We start from the raw sequence: 11,248 nt of genomic DNA, 5'->3' as shown, positions 1-11,248 counted from the left end.
TCCTGGGCTAGAATCCCTGCAGCAGTACCACCGCGTTCGTGCAGATTAAGGTGAAAAGGCTTAGCATAATTTGGAAGACCCAAAGCTGGAGCAGACTGTATAGCCTTCATGACTTGATTAATCGGTAACCCAGCCATTATGGTTGCACAAGCCAGTGCACTCTTAGTGCCGGTTGCAAGCCCGGATAAATGGGGAAGGTTAAGTTAGGAAGGGCATCCGGCGTGGCAAATCGAATATGAGGATCACAAATAAGAATTTCATACCAGATTGGTCACGGCCCGGGTTACCAACAACCGCCACAGGTATCGTTAGCCTACAGGGTACCGGTGGACATTAGGCTACTGTTGGCCGAAGGAGGAGAAGGAGAGGAGGAAGACGTCTACAAAGACGGCAGGGAAAGGAGAAGTGTAGAAGAGTGGAGGTTCGGGTTGGCACTTCAAATGATGGTACTATGGCTGGTAGAGGGAGAGAGGTAGCTGATATGATGTAGAGGAGAAAGGTAGATATGCTGTGTATTCAGGAGACCAAGTGGAAAGGGAGTAAGGCCAGGAACATTGGAGGTGGGTTTACTCTGTTCTATCATGGTGTGGATGGAAAAAGAAATGGTGTAGGGGTGATCCTGAAGGAAGAGTACAGTAAGAGTGTAGGGGAGGTGAAGAGAGTTTCTGATAGGGTGATGAACATGAAGCTGGAAGTTGAAGGGTTGATGATAAATGTCATCAGTGCTTATGCTCCACAAGTCAGCTTTGAGATGGAGGAGAAGGAAAAATTATGGAGTGAATTAGATGAAGTGGTAGATGGTGTACCTAGGAATGAACGATTGGTGATTGGGGCAGACTTAAATGGGTATGTAGGTAAAGGGAACAGAGGTGATGAGGAGGTGGTGGGTAGGTATGGCTTTAAGGAGAGAAATGTGGACGGGCAGATGGTGGTAGATTTTGCTAAAAGGATGGAAATGGCAGTGGTGAACACATATTTAAAGAAGAGCTAGGAGCATAAAGTAACGTATAAGAGTGGAGGAAGGTGCACACAGGTGGACTATGTTCTATGCAGGAGATGCAACCTGAAAGAGATTGGAGACTGTAAGGTGTTGGCAGGAAACAGTGTAGCTAGACAGCATCGGATGGTGGTCTGTAGGCAGAGGTGGCAAATGTACACACATCCTTTACTTAAGTAGAAGTACAGATACTCATGTTTAAAAATACTTGGGTAAAAGTTGAAGTACTGATTATACTTTTTTACTCAAGTGAAAGTAAAGAAGTTTTGTCTCTGACATGTACTTAAGTAAAAAGTAGTTATTACTTCTACCTGTTTTAGTGTCACGTTGGTAACTGGACCTCACCTCATATTCATATTAGGGCTGTCAATCTAAATAAATATTTAATCGCAACTTAATCGCACATTTCTATATGTTCTTAATGTACCATATATTAATACTTCCTGTTTTTAATACTTTAAGCAACATGGACATTGAGAAATATGGATGCAACATAGAGCATGAAGACAAAAAAATTCTTGTAAATGTTTTAAAGTAATAATGATGGTTTAAATTATGTAAATCATCAGGACACCAAACGGAACCTTTGCTATGTTTCCACACGAACAGTTAATGAGGTGATATCGAAGAAACTGCACCTCTTTAAGTCAAGAAGCCGATTTATGGTATGGTATGGTTTTATGGGATTTATAGTATAAATAATACTGATTTATGTAATCATACTGATTACATAATCAGAGAATATTTTTATTCGATGTGAATGTGGTTTATGTAAAAGACATTTCGAGCTTTCTATACATATATTTATTATGTCTGTGAGGCAAATGTTCACTGAGATTCAGGTTGTTTTATTTATGTGTTTGTGAAGAGAGATGACATGGCAGAGAGCGCACACTGTCTGTTTAATTTATTTTACAAAAGCTCAGCATTTTGTTGTTATTATAAGTGTATACAAATAAAATTAGAAATTTTACAGATTCTAATGATGTATTGTTCTTATCTGTACGATCAAAAAAGTTAGTAATTTAAGTTCATTTTGCCATTATGAGGGAAAAACCTTACAAAACGCTTCCCAGAGGGCTTGGCGTTTGATTTGAGATTTGGCGCATAAATATTTACAGTTTACTGATTAAAAATATTTTTCGGTGGAGTTTATTTATTTATTTTATATCTAAGTAAAGAAAGGACGTTGTGAATAAATGTATGTTGTGCTTAGGGTTTTAACTTTTATATTTAGTTATATATTTATGTATTTATATTTTTTTGAAAAATGGTAAAACAGAAATGTAATGAAATTTAGTGCCGTTTAAAATTATTTGCGTTAGAATTTTGACCGCCTAATATATATATTAATCCAAAACGAATTAAAAATGTTATCTAATGAATGTGTCCAGGCTGAAAATCCACATATAGAACACAAGCATGATAATGACAATCAGGTGATCAGGAATGTCTTTGTTCTCAGTCATGTATACATCACTGTCTCATCCACGTTAGCTTTACTACTTGTTGCTTTCTGCCCTGCTCATTCTTAGCTTCGTAAACTAGTCTACATCCGTGGTGAGTGAGAGCCAGGACATTATACACCAGTGGATTGAAAAATACAATGACAGGAAATCGGTTGGTGGGCTGAAATCGGCCTGCAGTGAAAATAAAAAATATTGACATTTCACGCCATCCAGCAAGCCGAGTTTTTCTCGGTTTACCGCATGAACAGAACAATGCTGTCGGGAAAGTCAAGAGGAGGTGGAGTGTGTCTGATGGTGAACAACCACTGGTGGGACAGGTCGGGTTCTGAAAGCCTGCGCTGAGCAGCTAGCACCGGTGTTCACTGAGATATTTAACCTCTCACTGGAACAATCTGTTGTCCCCTCATGTTTCAAACAGTCCACCATTGTTCCTGTCCCATAGAAACCCCATCCCGCCTGCCTTAACGACTACCGCCCTGTAGCCCTGACCTCAGTAGTGATGAAGTGCTTTGAAAGACTGGTCAGAGACTTCATCACTGCATCACTACCAGACACACTGGACCCACTACAGTTCACATACTGCCAGAACCGTTCCACTGAGGACGCCATTGCTCATCTCCTCCACACTACAATGAGCCACCTAGACCACAGAAAAGGGAATTATATAAAAATGCTGTTTGTAGACTACAGTTCAGCATTTAACACCATAATTCCCTCTACACTCACCTCTATATTGGAGGTCCTGGGACTCAGCCTGCCGCTGTGCCAATGGATCTCTATCTTCCTGACAGACAGACCACAAGCCGTACGGGTGGGAAAACACACTTCATCCACCCTTACCCTCAGCACTGGAGCTCCCCAGGGTTGTGTTCTGAGCCCCCTGCTGTACTCACTGTACACATACGACTGGGTGGCCACTTCCAACTCCACCACCATCATTAAGTTTGCTGACGACACTGTTGTGGTGGGCCTGATCTCCAACAACGATGAGACAGCCTACCTACAGGAGGTTAAAAACCTGGAGAGATGGTGCAAGGAGAACAACCTTCTCCTGAACGTCAGCAAGACTAAGAAGTTGATCATGGACTTCAGCACGAAGCAGGGGCGGTCATACCAACTGCTAAACATCAATGGGACCCCAGTGAAGAGAGTGGACAGTTTCCGGTACCTAGGTGTTCACATCACACAGGACTTTTCTTGGTCCTGTCACACCAACACCCTGGTGAAGAAGGGCCGGCAGTGTCTGAACCACCTGAGACGTTTAAGGGACTTTAAACTACCCTCTCAGGTGCTAAAGACTTTTTACACATGTACCATTAAGAGCGTTCTGACAGGTAGCATCACTTCCTGGTTCCTGGAACAGCACCATGCAGGACAAACGAGCCCTCCAGAGGGTGGTGAGTTCAGCTGAACGTACCATCCACACCGAGCTCCCAAACCTGCAGGACATCTACAGCACGCGGTGCCGGACCAGAGCTAGGAAGATTCTGAAGGACCTCAGCCATCCTAACAATGGACTCTTTTCTTTGTTGCGTTCAGGGAAACGCTTCCACTCCCTGAAAGCGAACACAGAGAGAATGAGGAAGAGCTTCTTCCCGCAGGCCATTCGGAGTTTAAACCAGGATCTTAAGACAATATATATTATAGTAAACAATTCATTCATTCATTCATTCATTATAATTATTAAAAGGTAGTGATTTGAGGCCCCCTAGCGTCTAGTTAAGCTACATAGATATAATAATAAAATAATATTAATAATAATAATAATAATAATAATAAGTAGGCCACTATGCCAGGCAAACTGTGCAACCCCTGTAACAGGAACCTCTACTCATAATGATCTTCACTAACTCAATCACTCAAGTAAATATCTCTCAGCAGTGAAAAGATCCAACATATAATTAAAAGGCTTTTATTTGTTATACTATACCGTCTTTAATCTGTTGATTACTAGGCTTACATTATGTAAATTCAAATGATCTGTACAAATAATAATTTTAAAATTATAAAATGTTCAGGTCCATGTAGAAAATTCCAGCATTGCTTTAAAGTTTGCAATTTGCACACTGCAACAAGTCGGTTTGCATGGCCCCAGAAGGAAGCCTCTTTGAAGAAAGCCGAAAAACATTTTGCTGAAAACAACCTGTCCAAGAGTATGAATTACTGGAACCATGTACTGTGGTCTGATACCAAAATAAATACCCTGGTGTGGAGTACCAAGAAGAATGTGTTTTCCCTACAGTCCAGCATGGTGGTGGCAAAATCATAGTCTGGGGCTGCATGAGTTTTGGTGGTAAGAGAGATTTGCTGTTCATTGTGGAAAACATTGATTCCATTCAATGTGATATTCTGAAGCAGAACAGCACACCCTCCCTTCAGAAACTTGGCCAAACGGCAGTTTTCCAACGTTACGACCCCAAACATGCTGCCAAGATGACAACTGCCTTGCTGATTAAGCTGCGGTATGTCTCCTGTGAACCTGTGGATGATCCCTAAGCAGAAGGTGGAGAAGGGCCATCTGTCCAACATCCAGCAGCTCCATGATGTCATTATGGAGGCTTGGAAGAGGCACCCAGCAACAACCTGTGCAGCTTTGGTGAATTCCATGCCCAGCAATATTAAAACAGTGCTAGATAACAATAGTGCTCACACAAAATATTGACATTTTGGACACAGTTTTAACATGCTCACTTAGGGTGTACTCACTTTTGTGATATACCATGTGATATATATATATATATATATATACACACACACACACACATACACACACACACACGCACGAACATCAATTAATATAAAAACACCTGAGACCAGGTTCTTTGAGGAAAATAATTCAAACCATTTAATAATCGGATGTGCATCAAGTTGTAATCCTGCTTTCATTTTACATCATGTGATTGGCTAAAGCAATACCTAGGGAATACCCTGCATACAAGTGCAAGTCTGTGGAGGCAGAGGGATTACTAGTTCGCATCTCATGTAGAGAGGTCTCAGGGAACCACACTATTACCCTGATCTTCTCTTTCTAATTTCATGTGTCTTTGTTTTAAACCATCATCACCCACTTAGCCTAAAAGGTAAAAACCAAGTTTGCCCTATATATTTCTATATAGTCTCTCCTTTATAAGTAGATGTGTATATGCATGTTAGTTATTTAACTTGAATAGCAATGTACCAAACTACAGAAATTATTTTTAATTATGCAGTTATTATTCATCAGTACCTAATCAGTGAATTATAGTCACATTACTCAATGCTTAAGAATGTATAAAATTTAATATTATAATAATATCTTTTAAAAGAGTAATCTAGTTTCCCACTAGTGCAAATGCAAATTGAGGCTTTGCATGGTTTACACAATAGTGAATATAATATTGACCACCATATTATTGCTGTGGTCAATATGCCATTGTATATTAGGTGAGTTTTTTCATGCTGTACAATTCAGGGGTCTCCGGTCATAATAGAAAGGAACTCCTCTTGACCAACTGGAAAGAAAAAAAAAATTAAATTGAATGAAATTATAATAAAGATTAGTCAAATGTTAATTGTAAAAAGTTCCATAATAATAATAATAATAATACAATTGTCATTATTCTGTAGTCCATTCATGAGGGAGACAATAGACTATAATTTATAAAAAATAAAAAAAATTTATTTATACCAAAACAAGGAAGGCATGAAAGCACCCTAGGAATGACATTTGTACAATGAATTGGTGTAAGTAATAGCAACACATAGTAATAGGCTAGACTTATGTCTTGAATAATGCTCAACTTTCATAGGTAAATAGTGAGAATTTCTTTTCAATATTAAAGACAAAAATGTATGGTTTAGTCATTGTATATACTTACTCTCTCCATCTCCATCAGTGTCAAACTCATCAATCATAGCCCTCAGCTCTTCATCACTCATGTCTTCTCCAAGCTCTCTGGCGACACGCCGCAGGTTCTTCAGGCTGATTTTCCCAGAGTCATCATCATCAAACAGCCTAAATGCCTTCAGAACCTCTTCTTTTGGGTCTCGATCCAAAATCCGATCAGTCACTAAAAGAAAAGAATATACACATCCAAATGATCTCTGACAGTTCTTGGTTTATACACAGTCTTTTTGAGCTGCCATTTTTAATTTTACTGCATCTTTGTTTCCGCTATAAATGTCTACATGACATACAAATCTTATAATCTGCAATGTGTATATGGTAAGCATAATGCAAATGAAAAAAAGAAATTCTGACCTGTTTTATTATGAAAGTCTCAATATGTTTCTAATGGTCAGAATTAAATAAAATAAAATTGACCAATACAATAGATTAAAAAAAAAAAGTGGTTGCATATTTTAGAGGCATTAAAAGTCATTTCACTGGAGATGGAAAAACAATAATCTGTATGACATTATTTAGTAATTAAAATGTCAATATTTTCTGTGTTTAGTATATGCCTTTTAGATTTTAAAATTTAATGTCAACACATGAATCAATTAATAAAATGTTCATTAGTTGAAAAAATAATCTCCAGTTATTTTTACATTTCCATATAAAAACAGGAAATATTTTACTTACCAACTTCTTTGAAAATTTCATAAGTTATTTTTCCAGTGCCTCCACGGTCAAAGTCTTTTAAGATAGTCATTACATCAACTTTCTTCACCTCAAAACCAAGAGCTCTCATTGCCACCTACACAAACAGCAGCGAATCAGCCAGTGAACAAGAGAAAGAGTGAGAGTGAGAGAGAGTGAGAGAGTGAGAGAGAGATCATTTTGGAATTTTCCAAATTACCACATAAATAATAATCTTTTCACCTTCATTATAAATATTTTGTTCAAAAATATTTACTTAATTATACATCTCTGCAAGAATTGTTTTACAATAAAGGGAAACAGTATACAAAAAAAACAACAAAAAAAAGCCAAGGAATTAAGCATGGAATTGTATGCTCCTGAGAGAACTCAAGTTCTCTAAGTAGTATAGACAACATACAATGCCAGGCCAAGAAATGGGTTGCACACTAATATTTATGTGCACACTCTTCTCCAGCACATCAAAAAACTTTCAATGGAAGTTAAAGTCAAGAACATGTGTGGTGTCAGAGTCGCCAATTACTGTGCGAAATGATTTCTTGGACTGCCTAAATCACTCTTTCACAATTTGAGCCTATTTAATCTTAGCATTGTTGCCCTTGAATGAGATTGTGCCGTCAGGGGAGAAAAAAAAAAATGCATTTATGGAATAACACTGCAGTTACAGTCCACAATATTTTACCCTTTTTAAACACAATAACATATTTTCCAATATACATCTTTTGACAGGGTTGTTTTAAAAAAAAAAAATATTGCTACTGAAATCACTGCAATAATGACCCAATCACCAGTTTCTTAAATATTATAACAGCAAACAGCAGCCAGAGCTGGTGTTTTAAAAAGACACCACAGAAATATTACTTGCAAGGGAAAACGAGCTCAGTGCCTATTATATGTTATTATAAAAAGGCATTTCTGACCCACACATATATCATGGTAATCATCGTCATAGCATGGTAACGTCATGGTAGCATCTAAATAAAACAAAAGGGAATGCTACACTTCCCCACTAAATGTAAAAATATACCAAATTAAGCGAAACACAATTTACATTTTCCCATAAACAAAGCCACAATTTAACCCCCTGAATGCACCAACACAATATTTGATAATGCTTTATTTAAAGCTTGAAATTATTACCTTCAGTTCATGATAGTCTATTTCTTTATCCTTATCGGTGTCAAAGAGTTCAAATGCTTCTTTAATCTCATCTTTCTGTTCATCGGTTAGTTCTCTATTCTTTCTTTTATTCTTGTCAGCAGATAGCTCGGCCCTGAAGTTAACGAGGAAAACTTGTTAATTTGACACCAATCAACGCTTCAGATAAAAGCTAGCTAGATATGTCGTTTACCATGATATGGCCTTATACTCATCTCTGATAGACTATTTCAACCAAGCTTATAGGTTTAACATTCGATCACAACTTCAGAAATTGGTTTTAAGCGTATAGCAGAAATCTTTCCGGTTTAAAACGATTTGATAAACGATTAAAAATATGGTTACTTCTATCTAATAGTTTCTTCTTTTCCGGCCAGCTAGGAAACTATAATTACCTTAACGATAGACTCATTTCGAACAACCGCAGCGAGCTAAAATATATCAAAAACAGGCACGCTTAGCCAAAGTTCTGCACATCTATGCTAAGCATGTTTCTTCTTCTTCTTTTTTTCTTCTTCTTCTTCCTCTTCTTCTGTTGTTTGAATAGCGTTTGGCAAACCAGCTTTAAGGTGCACATTCCGCCACCTACTGGATTGGAGAATGGAGCGCAACTTGGAAGCAATGTGGCGTAATACTGGGTATATAAGAACAGACACATTTTTTATTTAATAGATTAGTCTAATTTTTTTCATATATATTTTCCCACCTACAACCAATAAAAACAACAACCAAAACAAAACAAAACAAAACAAAAAAACACCCCACAACTTGAAATCTCTATTCGCTGACCTGAGTCTCGGTTTATGGAGTGACGTCAAAGAAACATGAGCTTGTGCAGTGTAAACTGCTCCTTCTCTGCATCTAGAAGGGATGTGCGATAGCACCAGAAGTTTTGCTAAAACTAATAATTCGGGTAACGATTCTTTAGTTTCGTGGGAAAAGATAGAAATTAATTAAATGTTGGTTGATTAAACTTAGTTCGCCTTCTGTCACTGTCAACAGTACGGGATTCTGGCTGTTGAAATCTGCCCACCCCCAACCACCCCCACAAGTAGCCTTGGCCACCTAGACTATAGGTGTTTTCATGCAATGTCATTACGACTTAAAGTTTCAAAGTAAAAAGCGTTCAAGTCATCGTAGAACTCGTAATTACAACATGTAAACTGAATTTTCTGACACGTATAACTAGCATCACCTGAACTTGTGGAAACACTCAAAATAGCAGCTGCTCACCCATTAAAATGACATATTTAATAAATAAATAATTGTAAAATCTCGTCCTGGATAATAATAATAATAATAATAATAATAATAATAATAATAATAAACTAATCATCAATAGGGGATTTGTTTAACAATTTTTAAATGGGTTGTTTTGTAATTTTTTTGTAAGTTGTAAGCTATCACTTACTATATTACTCAAATTGCAAGGATTTATTTAGCCGTTTTTAGTGTTGCCACATAATTAGTCTGAGTACATAAACAGCTCCATGTAGATTGTCACGTGTCTCATCACGTATTTCCATGAGTAATATATATTATAAGTAATATATAATAATAATAATAATAATAATAATAATCATAATAATAATATTACCCTAGCTTGTCTCAGCATGGGAAAGTGTTTGTTTGCCACTTCCAGACCAGTGAATACAAGCGGTACCACTGGATTGCAGCCTCTGAGGAGCGGTGCAAATTATTAGTATGCATCTCTGGTGAGTAGGTTGTATTTTATTTAAATGTTTATGTTTTGGATATGTTATTAGACAAATATTGATTCTGAGCTGCTCCAGATGATGTCGGTTGCACAGTTGCGGTTGTAGTGTAGAGGTTTAGAGTTGTCTTAACTGGGTTTCTTGCTTTAGTAAAATGGTATTCACCCTCAATATGTAAAATGTCTCTCTCTCTGTAATACCACGCGTTGTTATATTGTGTTTTTGTATAGTACTGATGAGTTCTATAATTGCGATGTGATAGTGGTGTTTTGAAGAGGTGTATTAAGTCAGGTAAGTCCTTACTGAAGGCCCAGGTACCAAATGCACGGCCCGCCATTGCTATCCCCTAACAAACAATACTGCAGTTTTCAAGAATACTGCAGTTTTTGTTAGATGTATAAAGATTATAAAGATGCAGTTATAATAGAACATAATTTTTATATAATTTGAACAGAGTATCCGAGTGGTACTCTGTTCAAATTATATAAAAATTATGTTCTATTATAACTGCATCTTTATAATCTTTATACATGTAACAAAAACTGCAGTATTCTTGAAAACTGCAGTATTTACTTTATATTACAACTACAGCAAAAGAGCTAAATTTAGAAATTGTACATTACAAATGTAATATCTAGAAACAGTTTTACTTTTTTTTTTACTCAGTCTGTTATTCTTTTTTTTTATCACATTTACTGTTGCATCACATTTTAAAATATTAATTTGTGTATTAAAAAAAATTAAATAGCAGAGTTAAGGTAAATGTTGCTAAATATATAATGTTTATTTCAAATATTCACCTATTCCATATATCCTCGCACATTAATTAGGGAAGTTCGATTTTTTGAAAAGTATGTCCTCATTTTTCAGCTTGGTTTTAATTTTGGATGTGAAACTGAATTTCCTTTTAATATAATCTAAACAAAACAAACAAAACCCCGAAATACATCAGAGAATTCCATACAGAAATCTGATATATGGCCATATATAGTCATCTGAATAAAAATATATATTACATTAGTTATTATATGTGAAGATATACTGTATGAACATATTTGTAGGTTTATTGGACAAATAAATGTATATATATATAAGTTAGAGTCTGGGTTAGAGTAGTTATTAGTAACACAAAACTCTAACTTTCTACATTGGATGACGACCTGGTTAAACCACGCCACAACCCAACATCTCCACCATTGAAAATCTCTTCTTTAGCAACCTTCACTGAATGAGTAAGACATATTCCCAGAGTGGTGCACAAATTTGGATACATTTCTGAGAGCTCCATTTCATGTAGAAATATAACCCTAAATACATTTATTACACA

General features: G+C 36.7%; 1 protein-coding gene across 1 annotated transcript; it reads right to left on the bottom strand.

Annotated features, from left to right (window-relative positions):
* Positions 1–4,362: 4,362 nt before the first annotated feature.
* On the bottom strand, positions 4,363–8,736 carry cetn3 (centrin 3). The gene is made up of 5 exons (XM_083569212.1): positions 8,602–8,736; positions 8,189–8,321; positions 7,031–7,145; positions 6,324–6,515; positions 4,363–5,957 (listed from the first exon to the last, which is right to left on the bottom strand). Exons 1-5 carry the CDS (start codon positions 8,616–8,618, stop codon positions 5,914–5,916), a joined length of 501 nt encoding a protein of 166 aa, XP_083425338.1. The 5' UTR covers positions 8,619–8,736; the 3' UTR covers positions 4,363–5,913.
* Between the last annotated feature and the right edge of the window lie 2,512 nt (positions 8,737–11,248).

Source organism: Silurus aristotelis (genome assembly GCF_946808225.1).
Source record: "Silurus aristotelis genome assembly, chromosome: 18".
NCBI lineage: Eukaryota > Metazoa > Chordata > Actinopteri > Siluriformes > Siluridae > Silurus > Silurus aristotelis.
The sequence above is the reverse complement of the archived record's forward strand: the minus strand, read 5'-3'. Positions and strand labels throughout refer to the sequence as shown.

Bases quoted from the DNA above. Each gene is read 5' to 3' on its own strand.
- cetn3 (XM_083569212.1), bottom strand. The intron at 6,516-7,030 runs GTAAGTAAAATA...CTTTTCTTTTAG, and splicing joins TGAAATTTTCAAAGAAGTTG to TGACTGATCGGATTTTGGAT. The intron at 5,958-6,323 runs GTAAGTATATAC...TTTTCTTTCCAG, and splicing joins CACTGATGGAGATGGAGAGA to TTGGTCAAGAGGAGTTCCTT.